General features: G+C 41.9%; 1 protein-coding gene across 3 annotated transcripts in view; it reads left to right on the plus strand.

Annotated features, from left to right (window-relative positions):
- ADAM12 (ADAM metallopeptidase domain 12) overlaps positions 1–26283 on the plus strand; it is a 179798-nt gene that overhangs the window by 133685 nt on the left and 19830 nt on the right. For all 3 annotated transcript variants that reach the window (XM_083741232.1, XM_083741231.1, XM_083741233.1), the window contains 5 exons: positions 7293–7470; positions 13397–13486; positions 14084–14279; positions 24170–24278; positions 24381–24579. In XM_083741232.1, coding sequence (XP_083597358.1) covers positions 7293–7470; positions 13397–13486; positions 14084–14279; positions 24170–24278; positions 24381–24579 — 772 coding nt within the window. The remainder of the gene's footprint in view (positions 1–7292; positions 7471–13396; positions 13487–14083; positions 14280–24169; positions 24279–24380; positions 24580–26283) is intronic.

Consider the following 26283-nt stretch of genomic DNA (forward strand, 5'->3'; position numbering starts at 1 on the left):
GGTGGGCTCTTCCAACTCAAAAAATTGCTGTGTGCAGGAAGGTGGTTCTAGTTTAATACATTTTAGTCTGGTTGCACTGGCCATCTCGGAGGCCACCAAGGAAGGCCTTCGTGGGTGCAGGGTTGGCAACCTCTGTGTTAAGCTATTAATGCCACACATCAGTTCAGTTATTTGTGAAAATGACAGGTAATTGGGCTTGTGAAATCAGTACAAGCATTGAACATGAACTATAGATGGGAAAGCTATGGGAACATTGTGTTCTATTTTATCGATGCTCTAGGGATTAAAACAATAAACAAAAGAGAGAGTAAAAGTAGATTGGGAGGATAAGTGCAGAGCCGTCATTCATCATTCTTTTTTTTAAAATGAAATCTTTGTTCATAATTCTGGTATTTGATAAACATTCCTGAGAAAATTTAATTATTCAGATGTTACAGATATGGCACAGAAGTGAGTTCCCTGTGTACAGCCAAATCTCTAATGCAGCCCACAAAAATGTTCACATGATTGTGTCAGGGGTCATAATTTGATCATGATGAAGAAAAATCTTAATTCCCAGCTTGTTCATGTCTTTAGAATCCTGCCTGGCGGATGGCACAGGAAATGATCCAAAGTTGGGAAATGGCAGAGGCAAGGAAAGGGTCAAGCACCTCTTTCACTGTCACTAGCAACTTCTCCATTCTATAGGTCAGTATTAGACCACATATTTTATATGCAAAAGATCCCCGTTCAACCCCTGGGATTTCTAAGTAAGGCTGTAAAAGCACCTTATATGAAACTGTTGAGCTGGATCAGGCTTCCTCAACCTCGGCCCTCCAGATGTTTTTGGCCTACAACTCCCATGATCCCTAGCTAGCAGGACCAGTGGTCAGGGATGATGGGAATTTTAGTCTCAGAACATCTGGAGGACCAAGGTTAAGGAAGCCTGAGCTAGATGGACCAATGTTCTGACTCCGTTGGGCAGCTTTCCATTGGAAAGAAGGGCTATTGAACTAGAGTGGTTTATATAAAACCTGATGGAATCGTCAGAGGTATTGAGTTTAGAAGGATCCATTTCATGAAGTTAACTCTAGATCCATTCCGTAAGTGTTCTGTGTTACACCTTTTAGAAATCTTTTTTTCTGCCGACAACTTTCATGAATAGATACTCCGCTAAAATGACATAGCAACAGTTGCAGATAAATCCATCCTAGGTTTTGTATCTTCTCAAAATTCCCAATGTATTTGGCACAAATAAAACTTTTCCATCATAACTGCTGCAGTCCTGAAATATTATCTACTTATTTTTAAGAAACAAGCACTTTAATGTCACCCAATTTTAACTACTGATGGAATGGGGTTTTGTTATGCTTTTAATTTTGAAGCAAGGGTCCGTGTATGCCAGAACAATACTCTTATGTTAATTTCCCCTAAAAAGCCAGACTGACAGGACACATCAATCATGCAAAGGTCTGTGAGATCCAAGGCAGGCACTCCCTCCATCATCCATGAAAGAGGGGTCTGCTGAAAAATTCCCCCATGTTTTTTCAACCATTCTTGATGAGAAAAGAAATTGCATTAAAAATTACCAAAGGGGAGAGAAAATTTTTGATGAAATTATCATGGGTTGGATGCAGGCTTTGGTTGCACTTCCTTTATTTTTGAGGTGGCTAAGGGGTGTTTGTGGGTGTCCTTTCATTCTGTAAATCATCTATGCTGTGGTCTACACTCTGCAGCCTTCTTTGGTGTCTACCCTTCAATTGAAGCCCAGGAGGAAGACATAATGAATCCATAGCTCCTCTCATGAGGCTTTTTTTTAGATCACTGTGGGCAACAAGGAATGCTGGTAGAGTGCTGGAGAAATGCTTACTTGAAAGGAAATCACACACAGAACTCTCAGACACCTTGAAACTATAAGGTAAGCTATAAACCTCCATCACTGAAATTGTCAACTGTCCTTGAGAATGAGGCAAAAAAACCCCCCCAAACCTCTCAAAAACCAGAAGCCCCTTTCATAGAAAGAAAAATTTCTTTGTGAAATTGGGAGACAGGTTTTAGCACAGTGCTTCCATGAGGTGCCTATGTTGCCCACCCAAGAAATAGCATTCTTGCATGAATAAAGAGTTAACAATGTACAGTGGTACCTCGGGTTAAGTACTTAATTCGTTCCGGAGGTCCGTTCTTAACCTGAAACTGTTCTTACCTGAAGCACCACCTTAGCTAATGAGGCCTCCTGCTGCCGCCGCGCCGCCGGAGCACGATTTCTGTTCTCATTCTGAAGAAAGTTCTTAACCTGAAGCATTATTTCTGGTTTAGCGGAGTCTGTGACCTGAAGAATATGTAACATGAGGTACCACTGTACAAATTTACTCAAAAAAGCAGAGAGGTATGAATCCTGGAACTGCAGAGAAAAGTGCAATTATAACATTATAGCAATGTTCTGAAAGGGCACCCATACATGTTTTCCTTGTGAGATTTACTGGTGAATATTTTGGTGCCTCGACTAACTGATGGTAACGGAAGCAATACACAGTTTGTGGAAGTCCTGTTTGGAACGTATTCATCTTCATTATTGTTGGGCTTTTTTTTTTAATGCTACACAATCGTCAAGGGGCCCAGTGACTACCAACAAACGGGCTGCCAACATGTATGGCTGAGCGTCTGTGCTCTTGTCCTGGCTGCTGTTTTTGTAAAGAGCTCCCAGGATTCCGATGGAGCAGCAACAGCTCTTTGTGTAGGGAAAGCTACCTCTGATTGGCTTTGTCATGGCTGGCTGCCAGTTTCAAATCAGCCAATAATAATAGCAATCTCAATTTCCATATTTTATTATATGATTATTTGTTATTTCCCTCTCTACCCCCATCCATAGGGCTGGAAACCCTTTACCAGACAGACCGTGGAGACTGGTTTTTGTATTCCTGACGCTTCCCCCAGTGTAGTAATTCATAGGTGAGGGGGAGCAGCATTAGTAGATATAACAGATGGGTCTTGTTCTTGACTTTCCCCCTTCTATTGGCCTATTGTGCAAAAGCAAAGTCACTTTATTTTTATTAAAGTGATACATATATACCTGATCCTATACTCAGTATACATACCTGATCCTATACTGTTCAGATGGACTCTGGATTCTTCCTCTGGGCTCAGCCTATGAGGATAATTTTGCCGTAAAGCTCCCTTCTGCCTGAAGCCCATATCATCCTACTAATGTCTTAAATTTCTACTACTTAAGTCTTGCCTAGATGCTGAATATAGGGTTTTGCTAAGGGTCAAAAGCAGTGTGGGTGTGCCTTGCCCAGTAGCAGATATCTGTTTCTTCCTGTCTTACAAGAATAATGTAATAAACTCTCTATCCTTCCCCCTTATCTTCAATATGGGCATATGGAGCTCCTTTATTACCTCATTTCCCTTTTGTTATACTGTTGCAGAAGTGTGCACTATATAAAAGGAGTCCTTAAAAGTTAATTAATATGTATGGTTCCATAAAAAAAATGCTCCTTAAGCTACAGTTTTAGTGCATCTTAGATGCTTTAGTTGAAATAAAGTCACCCCATCCGACTTTCTGGAATAATTCATTCATATACTTTTGGCTTCAGATTTCACATGCTCATCTCCTATTTATTGTGAGGTTATTTATTTCAAAACAAAATGTTTTGAGTGGATCTGTGCTTTCTTTGGTAACTAGTGAATATGGCACTGATGTCAGCTGAGGAAATCAGTGTCAAGGACAGGAAAGGCCAGAATTTGAATGGCTCTGTTGCTTCAAAATAGGAAACAGCTTGAGTTCTTTTAAGATGAAGAGAATTTGCATTAGTTAGCAGTGACACTCTGTGGTCACCAGTATAGGCCAAAGGACCTATTGCCCCATTGATGGTCACATGAAACGTTTATAAGCAGGAGTGAGCGAATCTGTATGCACTTGGAGAGAAATGGGTGGTCATAATTGTTTAATGTTCATTGTGGAAACACTCGCTGGTTCTTATATTTTTTCTGATTTAGTGATTACCAACAATATTTCTGTTGTTCATTTGGTTTCTATTTCACATACCTATCAAACCAGTATTTGCACACTGGAATACGTTTATAATGTCAGGAGTGGCCTTTGTCATCCTAAACACCTGTTTGGATGAAAATTAATGAATTTAAATTTGATGCTTTAAATTATATGCACACACATACATGTTTGTGTGTTTTTAAAAAAACTAAGTTTTGTCTCTTAAATGTTTCACTTTTTGAGATTAACCTGGTTTTAAAATGAATTTGTACGAAAAAACTATTGTTGTGGCTTTTGAAGCAATTTTTGTACTGCTTAATATGTAAAGTATGAATATATAAAAATGATAATAATAATAATAATAATAATAATAATAATAATAATAATAATAATAATTTATTTGTACCCCACCCATCTGGCTGGGTTTCCCATTGAAAGTCTCTTAAGATGGAATCATTCCTAACATTGACTTCAATGTCAAAGAGTAAAGTATGGGACCCACTCTTAAATTAGTAATAAATTTCAAAAGAAAACAATTATTTTCTATTTATTACTGTGGGCTCCGTACTAGGCCCAGATATTAGCAAATCAACTAGAAACTAGCAAATCATCACAGGAATTAAGTTTCCTGGTGATGCATTTTTGTAGTTCGCCCAGGATCATCCACTGACTCCATATAAATGAACTTGCAGTCCAGTTTATGGCTTATGAGAGCCAGTGTGGTGTAGTGGTTAAGAGCAGTAGACTCGTAATCTGGTGAACCGGGTTCACTTCCCCGCTCCTCCACATGCAGCTGTGGGGTGACCTTGGGCTAGTCACACTTCTCTGAAGTCTTTCAGCCTCACTCACCTCATAGAGTGTTTGTTGTGGGGGAGGTAGGGAAAGAAGATTGTTAGCCGCTTTGAGACTCCTTAGGGTAGTGATAAAGCGGGATATCAAATCCAAACTCTTCTTCTTCTTCTTCTTCTTCTTCTTCTTCTTCTTCTTCTTCTTCTTCTTCTTCTTCTTCCAACTACCTGAGCTCTTCCATGTGTTGAGAACTGGGGTCCCCCCCATATTTCTGACTCTCGCCAACCAAAAGCATGGCCAAGTTACTTTCCATCTTGTAGAGAAATGCTATTTTGTCCAGTACTAGCTACTATGCTTTACTTATGAAAGATCTTTTTGATATTTGTTACAATCCCATGCATATTTATTCGGAAGTAAATTTCAGTTTGTTTACTTGGAACTTCTTTCTAAATAAGTGCATATAATTACAGGCTTTGCCATCAAGTGAGAAATCGTGCCTCATTTGAATGTACACTACCTCTTCCACACTCCATCTTAAAACTTACTTACCTAATGCAGAAATGAATTGTTTTATTTATTTATTTATTTAAGCAGGGGTTGGAGAGCTATCTGTCATGGATGCTTTAGCTGAGATTCCTGCATTGCAGGGGGTGGGACTAGATGACCCTATGATTTGTATATATTTATAGCCACCTTTCCTCCAAGCAGCTCAAGGTGGCATATATTGTTCTCTTCATCCCCGTTCTATCTTAACGAAAGCCCTGTGAAGTAAGTTAAGCTGAGAGACTGTGATTTGCCCAAGGTTACTTGATGAACTTCATGGCTGAGATGAGATTTGAACTCTAGTCTCCCAGGTCCTAGTCCAACAAACTCTAAACAGTACCCCATTCTACCAGCCAACTTTTTTTCGCTTCCCACTTCTCTCCCTATATTGTAAAAATAAATCATACTGTAACGTATCATTCATGAGATCCAAATTACGTATCTGTGTTGCTTTGGAAATGCTTTAACTTCGACTACCACTTAGGACTGCAGGTGATTCTTTTTCTTTAGCTAAAATATACCCTTAATTGCTTGGCAACTCTTGAGCACTGAATTCTCCTCTCTCTGTAATATAAGAAATAACTATTGATTCATTAAACTTTTTGATTTAGCAGCATAGGAATTCTCCTCACTATCTTATTTCCCTGTTTAAGACTGCATCCTGTTCTTAATAATATATGATTGATGGAAAACTGTGGCGGACAGCAGAGCCAGACCAGAGTCTGGCGATGCAGTCCCCTTGAAATTCCACCATAGTGCTGGAGCCTCTCTCTGATGGGCTACAGAGTCCACTAGCCACAGTGGGGGCAGGAACAGCACTTTTGGGGGGAAGAATAAAAGGAACAGTTTCTGAGTTGGAGAGAGATAGGGCTGGATTTAAGATGAGAGATAGGGCTGGATTTGAGAAGAGGAATAGGATTTGATATGTTAGACAAGTTTCAGGTTGGGAAATAGGGAGCACTGGTTCTGACTCTAGTCTGGCTCTGCTGTCCATCACAAAAAAACATTTAGGGAACAAAGCCCAGTCATTATCAAGCTGGCTGGCGCCCTACACAGCCATAGCGTGGAATTGTTGCCTGAATGCAGAGAGGAAGTCAGTGGGTTCCAGAGTCTAGGGAAATAAGACAGTTTGTCTTTTATTTGCCAGATGGTTGTGATCCACACCTAATATAATCGCAGGGAATCGCAGTGTGCACTTTGGCATCCTGTACAATGTCTGTGTCCTTGCAAACATCCTGATGCAGCTGGCATTGAGCTGAAGGACTCTCAAAAGTTTTTATCTCACTCACAATTAACAAAGTGGCAAGCTTCCAGTGGGACTGCGGAGAATATTTGCAGAAACAAAAAGATAGAGTTACAAGACATATTAACATCGCAAGATCAGTGTATACTAAAATATTTGGGGTGCTTTTTGAATATCGAATATATAGGCATAGGAGCAACAATCAGCAGCTGAACCAGTCCGAGCATTTGGATTGGACTCTTTCTTCCTCTTAGGGTGCTGACGCCACATTCTCTATAGACCCCCCACTCCCCTTCATTCTACCTCTCTCCCATTGAATCTAATTTTTCATTCCCTCCATGCCCCATAACTTCCCACACTGTATAACCTACCCTGGGGTTATATTGTAGCAAGGGGTAGATACCCATGAATGGTTTTGGACTGGGAGTATTTAAGGAAGCTCTGGCATTCATTATGTTTAATCTGTTTATGTTTATTATCATAATGGCTATCAGTATAATGAGTGCTGTTTGAGAAATATTAGCATTAGCTGCCATAACTATGTGTGCACTATACCAGCCTCTGGCACAATGACATTTGATCGATTCCCTTCTGTTCATTTCTTGGGACACATTACGATGATGCCGTAGAATTTGCTAGGAGTGTTGTGTTACGGAACATCTTGTCTCCAAATTCAAACCCATAATTCTTTGATAATGGTAATTTTTTCCTTCTGTCTCCCCTGTTCCTACCCCTTCTTCCCCCCAGCTACCCATTTCCTATTATGTTTAGCAGCTGCAGCAAGAAAGACCTGGAAAACAGCTTGGAGAAAGGAGTGGGGATGTGCCTATTCAACCTGCCTGAAGTTAAGGAATCTTTCGGTGGCCCAAAGTGTGGAAATGGCTATGTAGAGGAAGGAGAGGAGTGTGACTGTGGGGAACCTGAGGTAGGACTGTCTGTTGTGACTGCTTTAAAAGGAGACTCTAAATTTCCATTTAGAATATCAAGTCATATCAGTCCTTAGGCACCACTATTCTCCGGTCTCGGTATTCCTTGAATGCTTGTCTAAATACAAAAGCCATGCAGTGTTTTTGAAAAGACTGCAGGCTGGTATTCTGGTACTCTTCCTCAACCAAGAAGAGCCTGCTGTATGTTGTGCCCAGCATGCTGAAATATACTCAGAGTTGAGTGTGAATTTAATACACTTTATTCAGCTCATAGTAGCAATGAATGAAACTTTCCCCAAAATGTCTAGCTATATATACATTATTTACACAATGGGCCCCGCATGATTGACTAATTCCAGGCTGCTCCTGCAGGCCAACCAGGTCACTGATTCACTTCCACCTGGAGCTGGATTGGGTGGCTCCTGCGGGCCAATCAGACTGCTGCACTCTGGATCTGGATCTGGATTCAGCTCAATACATAATGCATGCCCAGTGAAAAGGCTTGGAAAGGGAGAGCCCTTATGCCAACATCCCTTCTTCCTTTTCCATGGCTGCCCAAGGCAAGGAAAGTGACTGCTCCTCTGACTTCATTCTGCCAGGGAAGACACCTACCCTTCATTCAATTAGATGTTGGCATTAAAAGTTGATACTATTTCTCTCTCAGATTATCATAACTAAATATACCAGAGAATTATGGATTTGTCTTCTCCTGTAAGCATAGAGTTATATGCATAATAGACTGAAAGACATTGAAATAGCAAGAAATTGCATAGCTTTCCCATACAGTTTATTGAATTGATCAAGCCATAAGGATTTCCTGACAGCTCACTCATTCTTCTGGGTAGCAAAGCATGAGAAGTAGGTTTATCTGCTTGTTTAAAGTCAATAGAGTATCTGTAGCTTTCGCATTCATTCTAACCCAGTTATATTTCACTTTTTCACTCCTCAGTGTTACTGATACCTTTTAAAGTAAAAACCGTTTAATATTGCCATGAAGCAGTTTGAACTGTGGCTTCTTCCTTTGTTTTGTTAAATTCCTTGGGAAATGGTGGCTCAATTGTGATTGCTTTTAGTTCCAGTCTTCCACTGTAATCTATGTGGTACCAGCATATCCAGTACATTAATTTTGCATTAGCTATGCAATTTAAATTGGATCAGCACATCAATATCACTCTAATCTTTGAATGCATCATGTTGTTCTGTGTGTAACCCTGCATGAAGCTTGCATACAAAGCTGTTTTTTATTAGCCAGTGCAGAGGTTGAGGACTTTTCTTCTATGAGGGGTTGTGACCCATGGGAAAAAGTCAGTCAGGAGCTAAAAAAACAATGTTGGGCAGAGTCAGAGCCAAAGGTGAAGAGAACCAGAATACATTTAACGTGTCACCTGCAAGAGAATTCTGCAATGCAAATTTTATGCGAGGAAGATTTGTTAACTAGTGAAATGTCAAAGGCTAAATATAACCAGCTCACCACATATTAGAGCTGCAATAGTGAATTATTGGTTCGCCTCTCTAGCCATGAGATATCTTTATTCAGTTTGCATTTTTCTGGCTTTCCCACTCCTCATATTCTGATCTTCCCATCTCTCTGCCTAGATAAGAGACCCTGTCTGCCTGTGGGGTAGCTGTACTTATTGTCCAGTTCACAGCCACCATGGGTGGAACAGAAGGATGAGGAAGGGGGGCAGAAATGCTAGCTCTGTACAGCCTCTCGCTCACTCTTCAGGTCTCACTGATACTGTCTTTCAATTGATTGCATTTTCTCACTTGCTTCAGAGGGGGACTTCTTTATCTTTTCTCTGTTCTCCTTGGCTCAATGCTGCATCATTCATACCTCCATCATGATGTTAAGGCTTAGGTGAGAAGAAGACAGGCTACAGTCTAGGCTAGGCGGTAGGGAGAGCCATCAGAGTGGTTTGATGCCATATGTCAGATGGAATTTGGTCATGGGTCACATCTATCCCCAGTGGTATACCTTGGGGTCCCTTGTGCCTTTGACAAAGAGCTGTATCAGTGCCCCCAACCAAGAAAAATAAATCACTTTACTGCAATAGCTGCATTAGAAATTACTACATTTTCCATGACCCTAGTACTTAAAACCTTGGCAAGCCTTGTAAACTGGAGTACAGGCTAGGTTCTTTGCTAACTCAAGTATTTTGGGATGTGATTTATTTATTTTTAAAAGGCAAATTTTCCAGTGGGTGTCAGTCCAAAATACTTACAAAGTAATGCTCCCTCTGCGTGTGCCCCAATCAATATATTGGGCATGTTGTTGATATACATACAATATTAGGCAAGGCTTGTAGGGTTTACTCTCAGGTTCAGTAAATAGGATCGCTGCCTAAATGCACAAACCTACTCAGGCATAAGTCCCACTCAGTTAATGCGGGTTTTACTTCCTAGTAAATGGGATTAGCTTTGCCACCAATCAATCTCCAGTGGTGATTTTTGCAGGGCAGGCAGGCCTGGGTCCCTAACAAGGGCCAGTTTCACCAACCCCTACCCCAAATCTATTGAAATGAAATAATTTTCAAACACTCTAGCAGACACTATTCCCCCCCCCCCAATAAGGTGAATCGGGGTTAATCAGAAAGATTAACCCCGATTCACCTTATTGATTCCAGGGTTTGAGAGGAAGAAACCTGTTGACTGTTGGTGAACTTTAAGTGTTAAAATCACATTTCTACAAAAACAATGAGAGCTTTTGCATTCATATCTTCCTTGTAAGCTCCTTAGAAAGATTCTACAGTTGCTCCTGAAGGTATTTTTTTGCCAGGTTGCCTGATACATTTTAGTTTGAGGTATGCTCATTGAATAGGATCTTTTGAGGGTGCTATAAGCTAATTTTCCTGCATCTACGTAAATAAGAGATGAGGCAAATTCTACCATCGCCGCCAGAATCCATCCAGAAGCACAGTTTACAATGGAAGTAGAAGCACTTTCTGACTGGATCAAATATATAGCTTTCCAGTGGAAGTATAGGGAGCCCGTCCCTGCAAAGCAGGGCAAGTGTGCCTTACTTACCATTCCATCTCACATGCAGATTCTCTTTTCGCATCTCCCTCATGTACTTGCTTTCACTTGGAAAAAAATGAATCACATATGCCCTCTGCCTTGAGCCCAGCCATGGGACTGTGGCAGATTTATTTATGTAGTACATTTCTATCCCACTGTTCCCCATGAGGGAACACAAGGAAGCACACATGTGATTCCTAGGTAATGTCCCATCCAGGCACAAACCTGCTCCACTTCAGGAAGCTTCTTGACTATGTGCCTGCAGGTTATGTTCTGGGATATCGATTCCCATCGGCCTGACAGTTGAGATGCAGCCATGGTGGCGGTGGTGGAGTTTTTAAATGGGTATTTTTAATACTACTTGTAAAACCCTTGGAGATTTTATTACAGTCAAAAAGTATATGTATTTTGTTAAATTAAATAAAAATAAAATACTTCAGAGTTTCGGTGGAGCAGAATGGCTTTTGTTTTACTTTCTGCCAAATCTCACTAGATTGAAATTTGAATTTAATGTGAATCGATTACCATTCTCTGTGACCTTGAAATGTAAGCTTTCCATTTATCAAGGCTAAACTGACCCATTCTATTTGACCAAGGACTACAAATAAGGACTTAGTAAGACAAAATCCAAGAAAATGAAATTATGCCCCCCCAAAAGAGTTACATATAGAAAGGGGGGAAAGCTATCAGCAAACCTCGTTTTGTTACGTTTCACTTTATTGCACTTTTACAAATATTGCTCCTTATGAGAATGTGGGTGCAGCTGCAGGCAGCCCCATCACTTACAGGGGAAGGAAGCCCATCACTCCCACCCCTCTTTTGGCCACGGAAGTGAAGCTGGCCTGGGCTGGAGCTGGGTTTCCCCGCTCCCACCTCTGCAGCCAGGGGAGCTTGGCTTAATACAACACACTATAGTGTAAACATAACTTTTATATGCACTGGTAAACCAAAAGAATTGTGCGACTCACTTTATTGCAATATTCGCTTTATCACGGTGGTCTGGAACCGAACCTGCAATATCTCCAAGAGCCTAGGACTTGCCGATCAGAAGGTCAGCAATTCGAATCCCCACGACAGGGTGAGCTCCCATTGCTCAGTCCCTGCTCCTGCCAACCTAGCAGTTCGAAAGCACATCAAAGTGCAAGTAGATAAATAGGTACCGCTCCGGTGGAAAGATAAACAGTGTTTCCGTGCTCTGCTCTGGTTCTCCAGAAGTAGCTTAGTCATGACCTGGCCACATGATCTGGAAGCTGTCTGTGGACAAACGCTGGCTCCCTCGGCCAATAAAGCGAGATGAGCACCGCAACCCCAGAGTCGGTCACGATTGGACCTAAAGGTCAGGGACCCTTTACCTTTACCTATGCCTGTATATTTGGCTCAGAAGTTCCATACGGGAATGGATCTATCCTTTGTATATGAAACTCAAAGCAATTTGGCACTGTATAAGTCAAATTTATAAATAATGATAAAGATTAAGGCTGGGGATAACTAAATAGGCAGCACTTCTAAGGGACGCATGAAGGTTACAGTGAATAACAAACTCAAGTGTGTGATACTCTGGTGAGAAAGGCTTATCTGCTTTCAAGTTGCATTAACAGAAGCATCATTTCCTAGACTCATGAAACAATAGTACTCCTCTGCTCAGCTCAGTTAAGAGATTAGATCTCATTTAAGTACTGTGCCACTTCTGATCAGCACAAGATAAATTGGAGACAATTCAGAGGAGAATGGTAATGCTAATAAAGTTCTAGAAGAAAATCACAGAAATGCCTAGTTCTTACTGAGAAAGCTAAGTGTCGGGGGGAAATGTTCTAGTATTCGGGGGGAAATGTTCTAGTATTCTCCATGAAACCTAGTTTTCTGAATTCAGGACTTTTTTTTTATGTGGAAGAAAATTCAGCAGTTGTTCCCCTGCCTGCCACAGTCTAGATATATGCTTAGAACTAGGCCAAACAGAATCTGAATGTGGGCAGAGAACAATTGTGTGATGGTTGGTGAACACTGAACAAAGAAATGACGCTTTAAAATTACACACCCTAGGTTAAACAGCAAGCGAGTCGTCCTAAACTTCTAAAAGCAGCTATAGGTGAGATCATGGGGCTAGAGAAAGGTGACAGAAACTTTGCCTCAGCTCACACTTTTAGAGCCCAGTGTGGCCACTCATGGAAGCACATGTGGTTCCTGGCAGGCTTGAAAGCCAATGGGAATTGTGCTGAGGTAGGAACGTAGGAAGCTGCCATTGGTCCATCTCTAGGACATCATTGTCTACCCTGACTGGCAGACGGGCTTCCAGGGTTTCAGGCAGGAGTCTTTCCCAACCCTTCCTGAAGATGTTGAAAATTGAACCTGGATTTTCTGCACAAGTTAAGGGTTGGACTGGATGATTCTTCAACTTTGTGCTTCCTTGGTTACAAGGATGTTTTACAATATTGAATGCTTTTCCAGAATGAGGAGACAGAATACAGTGGTATCCCTAGTTACGAACTTAATTTGTTCCGGTGGTCCGTTCTGAATCTGAAACTGTTCTTAATTAGAGGTGTGCTTTCACTAATGGGGCCTCTTGCTGCTGCTGCTGTGCCGCCGGCACACAATTTTTGTTCTCATCCTGGAGCAAAGTTCTCAGCTCGAGGTAACTCTTCCAGGTTAGTGGAGTTTGCAACCTGAAGCGTTTGTAACCTGAGGTGTTTGTAACTCAAGGGACCACTGTGCTATCTATATTTCAAAACATTTCAGGAGGTGGGAAAAGAAAGAATTGGAGTTGTATAGATCCTTGGAATATAGTTCAGCACACAAGCAGTCTGTTATTTAGCCTAAATGCAGAGAATCGGGTAGTCATATGGATTCCAGTCGATCTCTATGTACATATTCCTGCCTATTGTAATTCTTAGGTATTATTGGCTTCTTTTTTAGGAATGTACAAATGAATGCTGTAATGCTACTACTTGCACTTTAAAACCAGGAGCAGTATGTGCCCATGGGCTTTGCTGTGAAGACTGCAAGGTGAATTTTCCTGCTTCCTAATTCATGTGGGGTGGGCAGGCCTCCATAACAATCTTCATGCCGTATGAAACATGCATTGCTATGTGAGCTATTATGCATTGTCAGTGGAATATACTTGGTACTCAAGAGGTTCATTGGCCTATAGCTGCACCACTGAAAACGTATCTATTGCTGCTGCTGCTGCTTTTTAAAAAAAGATCAATGCAGCACTTCTTCTCCTAAAAGACAATGTGTATTTTTTATTTTATGCATAAATTGACAGTATTAATAAGCAGCCTTAAAAGTTTATGTCCACTTAAATAATTCCACCACTGCAGAGTCAGCTGAAGTTTTAACTTGTGTGCTTCTGTGTGCGCAGAGTGTCAGAGGCTTGTGCTTGCATCTTAGTAAGGAATGAAGGAGGCCCTTTAGAAGTGTGCCGTAAACCGCTGTGCAGTATATCAAAGAGATGCATATAAATGCTGTGGTGCCTTTATGCTGTGCTTAATGGCCACTTGGTGCAGAGTCTGGGAGGGGAAGCATTAGTCCATAGCATAAATTTCACTGTGCAGTAACTTTTATTGATTGGAATTACAGCCAAATCTTTTCCTCCTGCAGCTGAAGCCAGCAGGGGTCTTATGCAGGCACTCCAGTAATTCCTGTGACCTTCCTGAATTCTGCACTGGAGGCAGCCCTCTCTGCCCAGCCAATGTTTACTTACATGACGGGCACCCCTGCCACAGGGTAGATGGGTATTGCTATAATGGCATGTGCCAGACACATGAGCAGCAATGCATCACACTCTGGGGACTAGGTGAGTTCGAATTCCTGTTCGCTGTTTCTTTCTCTAGGTATTTATCCACAGAAACAAATTGCTTGTGATATTTGGAGGAGGCAGAGACTTTGAAGCCACCTGTGATTCTGGGCCCGTAAATTCTGCATTTCCCATCTTTGACAGTTCATTTCTGCGGGATAGATGTTGCATGCCCAATCCCAATAGATCAGGGTATGGGAAACCTCAGGCCTGGGGGCTGAATGTAGCCTTCCAGGCCCCTCTGTCTGGCCCTTGGATTTTCCCCAAGGCCACACACCTCACCGGACCTGCTTGAGTGCTTTATCCTTGTGGAAATACCTGACTGAACTGTAATAATGCCCTTTGCTTGCCTGAATGAAGGATGGAAGTATCTGTGTAGCTTTGCATAGTTGGGATGTGATCTACTGTACAAAACAAGAGTCACATTTGTTTCTCCACACACTTTCGCCTTTCGCCATACCCACCAAGCCCATGTGGGCCCCAAAATGGTCCCCACAAGGGAATGAGGCTCTTGGGGTGAAAAAGTTTCCCAACCTCGCCAGTAGAGGGTCATTTTCCCTCTTGCATCCCTACACTTGAAGGTGAGCTGAAAGAATGGAGAGAAGATGCATGATATCTGTCTATTAACCTCTTCATATAATTAGGTGGTCTAATGGTTTGTAGAAACTAATCATTTCCCCAGTTCAGCTCCTAACAAGCCTCGGGTTCTCCAAAGTATCAGTTGCACATCATTAGCACCAGTCCCACAAATTATTTTGGGATTGTGCTGCTGGAGAGATGCTGGGATTGTAGCCATACTCCCCAGGTTAGAATTCTACATGTGCTTAAATACAGCATAAAGTTTTGTGGTCTTCTTCCAAGGGGAAGATCATTAGCTTTCTTTGAAGCTATGGCTGCTGGGCACATTTGAATCCTTTTAGAAACAGAGCTTGCCTTGCCCTGCCTCAGTTTACTTAACAGTAAAATGCAAATACTTGCCTACCTCTCAGAAGTAATTACTGTAATGTTTACTTTAGCACTTAGAGATTTCTGGGATGAAAGCCACTATGCAAGGGCATAGCATTAACTACGCAAACATAACTCATCGATGTTGCCGGATTAAGAAAAAATTGTGCCACCGATTATATTTCCATCAGTAATGCAAATTGACTTGGACAGTCATCTGGTTTCAGCTGACATTGCATCATAGTCAAGGATGGAGGGGCATTGTATTTGAAAACTGTATATCCACTTACTCAATACTTAATTTGCTAATCTCCCTGTGCACCCTATTCCTAATGTTTCATTCTTATTTTTTAATTTATTTTTTAATTTATTTTGCTTGTTTATTATGCATTTTAATTATGGATGTCTTACTGTTTGAATGAACTTGTTTTAGTGTGTATTTTAATTATGGGTGAGCTATATTTTTATAATTTGGTTTTACTAGTTGTTTTGCAGTTGGCTTTTACATGTTTGTGAACCCCCTTGGTCCGTCTTCTCAAAATTAAAGGCGCCCCAAGAAATTCCTTTAGTAGTTAGTTAGTTAGTTAGTTAGTTAAAAGATTACAGATAGGTAGCCGTGTTGGTCTGCCATAGTCAAAACAAAAAAATTCCTTCCAGTAGCACCTTAAAGACCAACTAAGTCAGTTCTTGGTATGAGCTTTCGTGTGCATGCACATGTGTGTATCTAAAGAAGTGTGCATGCACACGAAAGCTCATACCAAGAACTGACTTAGTTGGTCTTTAAGGTGCTACTGGAAGGAATTTTTTAGTTAAAAGATTGTTAGGCTGCTGTTCAGGAGGCACTGCCTTCCCATGGTGATTTGCTTAGTATGCTGTGTTACTTCCCCCCCCCATTTCTAATACTTGTGCCTGCTCCTAATATTTGAGTGTATGTTACAGTTCCAACACCATCTTTGTAGCCCATGTTTGATCTCTCTTCAAAGGGAGTTATTGGGGAGTGTAGCCCCATAATGTGTGCTTTAGACTACATATGAATGGATAATAATAACCCCTCATTTGGAAACATGATCCCATCATGTGTCTGATTAATTAAGGCAATTGATAAAAAGCACTTCTGGACACAATTGCTACCTAGATGTCAAGTATCTTTTCACTGGGCCCAGCACAGAAGACCAAGAGGTTTTCAACCTTTTTTAGTCCATGGCTCCCTTGACCAGTTACATTCTTTCTGTGGCACCCCTATGGGGCTCAGGAGCCCAGTTATGTCACCCCTTGCCTGCAGAATTGCCAGCCTCTCGCCCTTTTTTGAAACCCTCCCTTGGGAAGTGTTCCCTCAGCCTCCTCTCCCCCGTCCTTAGGAGTCCTCTGGGCAGCCACTGCTGCTGCTGCTGGTCTCTGAGCTACTGCCCCAAAGAGAAGTGCCTCCTCACACTGCCCCACAGGGGCCTGGAAAGAGGATGCCTCCAACCTTTGTGACCCAATAGAGATTGGCCAAAGGTGAAGCCAGCACCTTACCTTGGGAGGCAGCAGTGGCAGCCGTGGGTGCTGCTGGGCCTGGATGACAGAAATACTCCCCTTCAGCACTGGGCACTCAGCTCCCAAGCAGAAGAAATGCCAGTGCAGAGCCTGCCTTCCTGCCCAGCCCCCCACTTGTCCGTTCACTGGCTGGGCTCCCTCACCCACTTGCTTGCTTACTCCAAGGCCACCTCAGTTCTTGGCAACCAACAACCGCTGGCGCCATTCGCCTGCGGAGCTTGTAGCCAGGGCTTCTGCAACAGCAGCTGTGCAAGCCTTTGGGAGGCAGAGATGTGAGAGGGCATCAGAGGAGGGAGGGGGGAAAGGACAGAGGTTAGTGTTGTCCACGGCACCCCTGACCATCATTCACAGCACCTCAGGGTGCCTCAGCACACTGGTTGAAAACCGCTGTCTTATGCCATCTTGTCATTGTGAATTGACTTAGATACCAGAAAATTGCACTCTTAGTTAACTACCCAAGATTTTGAAGGTACATGACCCTGACCCCTCCACACCAAAGTACAAGCAGGAGCAAAAAGTGGATTACCAAGGTTAGATCAGGGGTCAGCAAACTTTTTCAGCAGGGGGCCAGTCCACTGTCCCTCAGACCTTGTGGGGGACCAGATTATTTAAAATTTAAAAAAATGAACGAATTCCTATGCCCCACAAATAACCCAGAGATGCATATTAAATAAAAGCACATATTCTACTTATGTGAAAACATGCTGATTCCTGGACCGTCCGTGGGCCAGATTTAGAAGGCGATTGGGCTGGAGCCGGCCCCCGGGCCTTAGTTTGCCTACCCATGGGTTAGACCATCAAGGTCTCCCAGGGGAAAAAATGCTACAAAAATATGTATCCCAACAAGACATCATATAGGGCAGGGAATACTGATCTACCCGTTATGAAGAATTGTGTATTACTGAAATGTTGTTTAGAAAACTTGTCTTCAAGATAAGGCTATGTTCTGTGTTATACAGGAGAATTCGGTCCTGTTTAAATATTGCAGTATGTGCCTTCTTTTAATTAAAAATGAAACTTTTAAATACTTCATTTTTGTAAAGTCACATTGCTAAAGATGTCACCCTATTGATAGTGATATGATTGAAAGTTATATAGAGAGTAATGCATTTGGATATTATCTGCAGCTTTTATTGGCATTTCAAGAGGCACTTAGATATGCAAATAAATCTTTTGGCAGAGAAAAGTTATTGATTTTCTGAGAGAAAGGAAACATTAACCTTTAAGAAACAGGGACTTTCTAGGCTGCCAAACAATTTCACCTTTCTTTGAAGTGCTTGGTGTGTGAATGGGTGTGAACATACTTTAAAAAGAGAGTATCAGTTGTGATTATGAAGAAATGCCGGTGATAGTCACATTGATATAAATGATAGTGTTAACTGTCAAATAATGGATGTTTCAAGAGGGTGAGGCTTGGGAAGTGTTCTTTGGCCCTGTGGAACTTTCAACATGGGGCAACTTTCCACACGGTCATTGTTCTTCTGCAGGTTCTACCTGAGAAAGCAGGAAATGTATATAAGAGCAGTAGGTTACTGGCATCCTTCCCAATCACTTTCTGTTTCCTAACAAACAATTAAAAATAAATACTTCAATCAAATTGATTTCATTCTGCTGTTTTCTCTCCCCCCACACCCCCATTTGCATTACTTTAATTCTTAGTATGCAAACAATTAAAAAGGTAAAGGGACCCCTGACCATAAGGTCCAGTCGTGCCCGACTCTGGTGTTGTGGCGCTCATCTCGCTTTATTGGCCGAGGGAGCCAGCGTACAGCTTCCGGGTCATGTGGCCAGCATGACTAAGCCGCTTCTGGCGAACCAGAGCAGCGCACGGAAACTCCGTTTACCTTCCCACCAGAGCGATACCTATTTATCTACTTGCACTTTGATGTTCTTTCGAACTGCTAGGTGGGCAGGAGCAGGGACCAAGCAACGGGAGCTCACCCAGTCGCGGGGATTCAAACAGCCGACCTTCTGGTCAGCAAGTCCTAGGCTCTGTGGTTCAACCCACAGCGCCAGTTAGGAGAGCTTAATAAAGGGTCGTTCTACTTTCCCTCTCCCTCAGTTCAGTTGTCGGGCTGCAAATTTCATCCAGTTCTGCAGAAGATTAAAAAAAACAGAGACCTTCCTTTTTAGGACAAAAGAAAGAAAGATTTCCTTCATGAAGACCCCTGGATGAGTTTGCCTATAATTTTGCAGGGTTAATCCGCTCTGGAAGGGCTCCTTTGTAAATTTCATCTACTTCAGCCATCCTAGAGGCTACTAAGTTAATGGTTTAGATCATAGAAGCAAGTGAGGCCGTGTGAGAACTGTCTTTTTCTTCTGTAACTAAACAAATTTGTACTTCTGGAGCAGAGGGGACATATCCAAGTTGGTGCCATCTCCAGTATGTTTTTAACCTGGCATGATTTGAAGCAGGTGATTTAATTCTTGTAGAGAGGAAAAAGCAAAAGCTTTAGGCTAGAAAGGTTGACAGGACCTTAATTACTAGGGCGCCAAACTCTGATTGTCAATAGCAAAGTAAGATAAACTCTGCTCACCCAGCCCAACGAGTTTAATATCGACTGCAAATCTTTCACAAATCATTTTGTCTTTGCCTCTTCAAGTAACAAAATAAAGAGAGACAAGGCTTTCTACTTCAGTTTATCTCCTGGAATTATGATAAATGGGTTCCCTCAAGAAACACAACATCATGGTTTGCTTCCTTAAATGCCTTTAGAAGCTTTTGCTGTTTGTTTTTCTTTTAACTCCCCTAGTTCTGTCTGTTCTCTTTACTCTTACATGCATATACCTACATCTATAACAATAACAACAACATTAGCACATGGTTATAAAAGTCTAATCAGAGGGGCTGCAGCAAAACTGGAAATAAACTACTGTTTTTCAATAATAACAATAACAATAATTTATTATTTGTACCCTGCCCATCTGACTGGGTTGCCCCAGCCACTCTGTGCAGCTTCTAACAGAATATAACATAACACAGAGAAACATCCTACATTAAAAACTTCCCAATACAGGTGTTTACAATTCAGATGTTTTAATACAATTCAGATGTTTTAATAGCTTTTCCCAGTCGTTATCACCAAGCCAGTAAAGGGTTTCTCTATGTGCATGTGAGGTTTCTGTCAAAAGGATGGTTGCAGGCCCCCAAATCCTACCTTCCATCCTGCTAACACGCACGCCACTTTTAGACTGCAAATTCAAGAGGGTCAGGATGGCTATACCAAAAGGGGATAGTTTTTTGACATCATGCTCATTTAAACTGGAACAAGTTTATAAAGTGCCGGGGGGGGGGGGGGCAGGCAGGAGAACTGCATAGCTTTGCACAGTTTCTGTCATGCACATCAATAGACTTGTTGGCTCTTGGTCAGCATATTTTGAATGGAATGAAAAAGAAGCCCACCCAGGGACAGTTTTAATACAGTTATTGAATATGTTGATAAAAGCAATTCGCTGAAAACAAAGCTCTTGGCATTTTTAAGACAAGTCCTAGAACCATACGGATCCTTAGAATTTGTTTTCCGTCCTATTTATGGAATTGCTTACTACTTCTAGATGTCATAACAGCTACAAGCGTAATGAATGGCACTGAAAAAAGAATATGCATTCATGCAGGACAGGTCTACAGACAGGCCTTAGCTGTAGCAGTGCTGAGCAAATGCTCAATCAGTTACAATCGCTTGGCAAAGGTTTCTGACTCTCAGTTGTTTAATAATAGCAACTACAAAATGATTCTTTAAAAAAAAAAGATGAATCCCTGATCTGTGTAACAGAAGTAGATTCTGGGCATCCTAGCATGTGGTTCATAGGGGTGAAGTAGATAATAGACCATCAGCATCATTTCCCCCCTCCATCTACAGTAGCTCAGGTGGGTGGGCTTTAGGGTTCTAGTAAAAGGCCACCCAGTCTAACCACTGAGGCACAGCACTCCACCACACGAGTTCCCCCAGGGTGTTCTCTCCAAATACCCAAAAGTCATTCTAGAGTGATCTGTGCACTCATTTGAAGTAATAAATCAGGGTGGTACCTGTGCTTTGTAGGGGGTGTACCTAGAGGTGTCTGCAAATGTACCTCAAATATTGGTTTGTGTTGCTGCTTTTATTTGTTAATGTTACAATCTCAAAATTTCAATAAATAGATCCATTTTTTAAATGCCATATGCTAGTGGTAAACAATAAGGAAGACTTTGTTCCCTGTGACATCTGTCGACATCTGTCTGTGCACTGTTGGAAACAGAATACTGGACTAAGTGGACCTTTTTGCCTCATGCAGAAGGGCAGATCTCAAGTTAGCCACTGCATGAATGTATTCAGTGAGAGAGAGAGCCATTTGTAAAATTTCTCCATTCACTGTTAAATTCCTTTATGTCATGGAGGTGAAAGAATGCTCTGGTTAAAGTGTGATTTTTAAGCCCGAAAGTGAAAAATCAGTCGGAAATATACTCACAGCCTTTCAGTTTAATTTTTGTCCTTGGCCTAGCTCATCAGAAGAATCCTACATGTGCGCATTCTACTCCAATGCATTTGCCTTTCATTGAGCAATCAGGAAAGGCACTTCAAGCATTCAAAAAATATTAAAATTAACTTTATACCCTTTCCTGCACATTTTATTCAGCATATGAATAAAGTTACAATTATTGCTTGTGATTTAGGAACAAGAAAGACAGACACAGAGGGTGGGGTTGTTGTTGTTGTTGGCGGCCCTTCTTTAATTGATCCAGATGCAAGAAACTTCCTGATCTTTAAGGACAGCCAGTCTCAGAGAGAGATTTAGTGATATTCACGGCCTTTTGATATCTTAGAGATTTCAAGCTTTAGTGTGGCCCCTTAAATCTGCTCTGGGAGTTTCCCTAACTCTCTAGAGCAAATTGACAGAAGGTGCACAGGGAAATGAGGGGGGGATAAGTTCCATTGCAGACTTAAAACGTATTGCACTAGTGGAACTTTGTGCTTGGATACCGCCACCCATTGTGTCTTTCCAGACCATCAGTTTGTTCCTAATTTGATACATGGAAGCCAACTATTCTCTCAATGGCTTTCGTCTAATTCATTGATATCACATTCAGCCAGCACTCAGACAGAACGTAATCTGCAGTTGCCCCTTTTGGTTTCAACCACGGCAGTGCCTTGAAAGCTGTACCAAAACTTTTAACGTATAGCTTCCTCAGATTGCATATTGAGAAAAAGCATTTTCTGCTCCCTTGCATGTCCCATCTTTTCAGGCTGAGCACTGCTTATATTATATATCTGTGCTGGAATACACAGTATGCAATCTTTTTTGTAAAAAAACAGGTAACGAGGTACACTTTGCTATAAAAGTGCAAAAAGCTAAGGCTGCAGCAAAGCTATCCCTATTGGACTTGTAGGACTAGCTTGTAAAAACTAAAAAGCACTCTTCAAACTGATCTTGATAAGAAATATCCATTTATATGTCATTTATTCCTGACTATGCCATTTATCCTGGTTTGCAACGAGAAGGTTATAGACAGAGATGTAGCTCTCCACCAGCTGCCTCTGCTAAAAGCCCATTAGTCCAGGCAAACATATGGAGTGAATGGTCCAAGAGTAAGAACGCTAGACTCCAAACAAGGGGCCCAGGTCTTTAAGGTATTCCACTCCTCAAGGAAGGGGCAGAGCCTAGGAAGAATGATCAAGCCTGGTTCCATAAAAGGCTTCAGTTCTGGCTTATAATTTATTGGAACATTTGTCATATAGAGCTTTCCATGGTGCTACAACTACTACCTCACTTTGTGCTCTGTGTGCTGCTCTTGTTAAGGACAGACCTTCCATAGTTTTCATATGCATGGCTTGTATTCAACATAGCACGAAGGCTAAGGTTCCGTCAGTGCAAAGATAGTCCTTGTGCAATGGAACTTTTCCCCACTGCAGATGGGGTGGGGGGCACATGGGGGAGGGAGAGGAAGAATTCCCATGGCATGAGCAGGAATCCTTGCAGTAGCTTCTGCTAGTGCAACGGCTTAGCTAAATATGGCCCTGTTGAGTCCCAGTTCACAGCAAAGTGGTAAAGAGCAAGAGTGTATGTTTGCTTCCTCACTTTTCAGTAATGCATGAAATGGCATTTGAGTTATGAGCTTGAGAGATCAGTAGACCATTTAAATCTAGGTGGATTGCACTTTAACTTTTTTTAAAATATAACATTAAGCTAATCTTCAGTTAAAGATATTCTATTAGTCAGGCTACTGACTATGAAATGAAGGTAGCTAATTGCAATTTTAATATTAGGTTCTATAATTATTTTAAATCACATTTGGTTTCTCCACCCATTCCAGGTATAATACATAATTTAAATGTACTCTTTTAGGTGTAACCCACCTACAGAATTTATTTATTACATTTATTTCCTGCCTTTCCCCCCCAAGGAAGTCAGTGCATTATATGAATTCTCTCATCTGCACATTTGATCCTCGCAACAACCCTGTGAGGTAGGTTAGGCTGGGAGATAGACTGTAGCCCAAGTTCACCTAGTGAATTTCATGACCAAGAGGGGAATTTGAACCTGGGCACCCCCAGTCCTGCCCAATGTCACTCTATTAATTATGGTTATGGGGGCCCAGTCTTAATAACTTCTCAAGCAATTACATGCTTCATTACAACTTAAACACTGAGTGTTTCTTTGTGTGTGTTTTGTTTGAGAGGTGGCTTATTTTGAGGCTGTCATAATATACATGGAGTCCAACCAGTCCTAAACATGTTCACTCAGAAATCTCATTGAGCTCAATGCTGCTTACTCAATAGATTGCACACTTAAGATTGCAACCTAAATGCAACCCTATACGTATTTAGTCAGAAGAAAACCCCATTGTTGTCAGTAGATTGAGGATATGTTGTAGGACTGCAGCCTCAGGTATTTAAAATGTTATTCAAGGATATAGGATTGTCTCCCTAATGAAGTTAAATTTTCAAGTCATCATGAGTTGTCCAGGGACAGATTTGTAAATCCGGGGACTGTCCCCGGGAAACAGGGACATCTGGTAACCATACTTTAGAAGAGCTGTCACAAGCTCTGAGGTTCGTAAATCTTGGATGATGTATTTGTCACTGGTTCCTTTCGGCTGTGAGGTCTGGAAGGAGCTAGCAGCAGTTGAAGCATCCAGAAACATTTAAGCTAATGAAACTGTGTCATGAATCTCTGCATTCAGGGCCAGCTGGGTGAGTCTTAAGCATTAGGCTTCCCAATGGAGCAAGACAACTATTTGAAGGAAGTTGTAGTCCACAGTGAAACTTGTGAATTCCTCCCACATGCCTCCAAACTCCCAGTCAATCTGGAGTCCAGCGCAGCTTCAACAAAATCCATTCCCTTTGTTTCCTCCTCTACTCCCTTCTTCCGCTGTCCCCAACCAAAAGTGTTGCGTACTTTATAAGATTAAAATGGCTTTGCTTCTTTTGTAGGTGCTAAACCTGCTCCTGGGATATGCTTTGAGAGAGTCAATTCTGCCGGTGATCCTTATGGAAACTGTGGGAAGGATTCCAAAAGTTCTTTTGCCAAGTGTGAACCCAGGTATATGCTCTTGTCTTGCCTAATTGGAAAAGAGGTTGGAACTGTGCCAATGGTAGATGCTAACATCATTAAAATGATTAACACTATTTCTTTTCCCTTTAGAGATGCTAAGTGTGGAAAAATTCAGTGTCAAGGGGGAGCAAATCGGCCTGTAATTGGTACCAATGCTGTCTCCATAGAAACAAACATCCCATTACAAGGAGGAGGCAAAATTCTATGCCGTGGAACCCACGTATACCTGGGCGATGACATGCCTGACCCTGGTCTTGTCCTTGCTGGAACCAAATGTGAAGATGGAAAGGTAAGGTTGAAAAATCTTATTCCCAATAATCCAGTCTGTGTGTCTAAAGGGAAACTCAGTCTTGGTCTTTAGAAATGAAAGTCATACTTTCTGCATTTTGTAGTAAAGGTTTGGCAGGCCAAATGGAGATGCTTATGCAAACAATTATGCTGTTTAAGTATACTCAAGAGTTTTTTTGAGAATGAATGGAATCAGTTTGTTGTTTAGCCAGAAGGCATGACTATCAATTTTTACATAAAAGTGCTGAAAAAGGAATTTATTGTGCCAGTGAAAGTCATTCAGTCTGTATTTTAACATGCTGCAGCCAACTATTGACAAATTATTTCTGAATAGAATTGAATGAAGAAAGAGTGAGTGATGGGGGCTAAATGTAGAGCTGTATATCTGCTTGATTATCAGTTCATCACTGAATGTGATTTATTTCCTGTATCCAGAAGAATCAGCTATGCTGATGAGAGAGTTCAAGTTATTCACTTATAATATTTACATACAATTTAATATGGAAAATCTCTGACCAGTTTAATTTTCATTAAAGTCCATTTAAAATATCAGTATCACAGCATTATAACCAAAAGAAAAAAGAAATATAAATTAGAAACAGTGCATCCATCAATAAAACATTCAGTGAAACATTAATAAAACAATAAAAAGATCAGTGTGGTGGACCTTATGAGCCAAGAAGGTAAAGGTAAAGGTACCCCTGCCCGTACGGGCCAGTCTTGACAGACTCTGGGGTTGTGCGCCCATCTCACTCAAGAGGCCAGGGGCCAGCGCTGTCCGGAGACACTTCCGGGTCACGTGGCCAGCGTGACATCGCTGCTCTGGCGAGCCAGAGCCGCACACGGAAACGCCGTTTACCTTCCCGCTGGTAAGCGGTCCCTATTTATCTACTTGCACCCGGAGGTGCTTTCGAACTGCTAGGTTGGCAGGCGCTGGGACCGAGCAGCGGGAGCGCACCCCGCCGCAGGGATTCGAACCGCCGACCTTTCGATCGGCAAGCCCTAGGCGCTGAGGCTTTAACCCACAGCGCCACCTGCGTCTCTATGAGCCAAGAAAAGCCTGCATAAATGAATGGGTCTACAGGAGGCGTTTGTAACTTGCCACTATGACCTACTGAACAAAGATAAAAATCACATTAATTGCTCCATCTACTTTTGCTTCTAGCCTCACCCACCACTGACTTATAGCCCTCAGAAGGTTGGCCAGAACAGAATACTGCCCTAGGGCTAAAAAGGATTCCCCACAAAGATGTTAAATAGCATTGCGGACAAGGTGATGCCTTGTGAAAACTGGCAGTTCAGTTGCTAGGAGGCCAAAACAGTCATCCAGGGCTATTCACTAGCACTGACCTTATAAATAAGAGTGGTGCCACCATAAAGCAGTACCCCTAACTCATGCAAGCAGTTTAAGAGGATATGATTGTCAGTGGTATTAAAGGCTGCTGTAAAATCAAGCAGAGTCTGTCTCAAAACTAGAACCCAGATTGAAGTGGGTTGAAATAATCAGTTAGAATAGTGTGTCTCTATACACATAAAGACTCCTGCCAACCTAGCAGTTCAAAAACATGTCAAAGTGCAAGTAGATAAATAGGTACCGCTCCAGCAAGAAGGTAAACGGCGTTTCCGTGCGCTGCTCTGGTTCGCCAGAAGCGGCTTAGTCATGCTGGCACCATGACCCGGAAGCTGTACACCGGCTCCCTCGGCG

This window comes from Podarcis gaigeae (genome assembly GCF_964106915.1).
Source record: "Podarcis gaigeae genome assembly, chromosome: 5".
NCBI lineage: Eukaryota > Metazoa > Chordata > Lepidosauria > Squamata > Lacertidae > Podarcis > Podarcis gaigeae.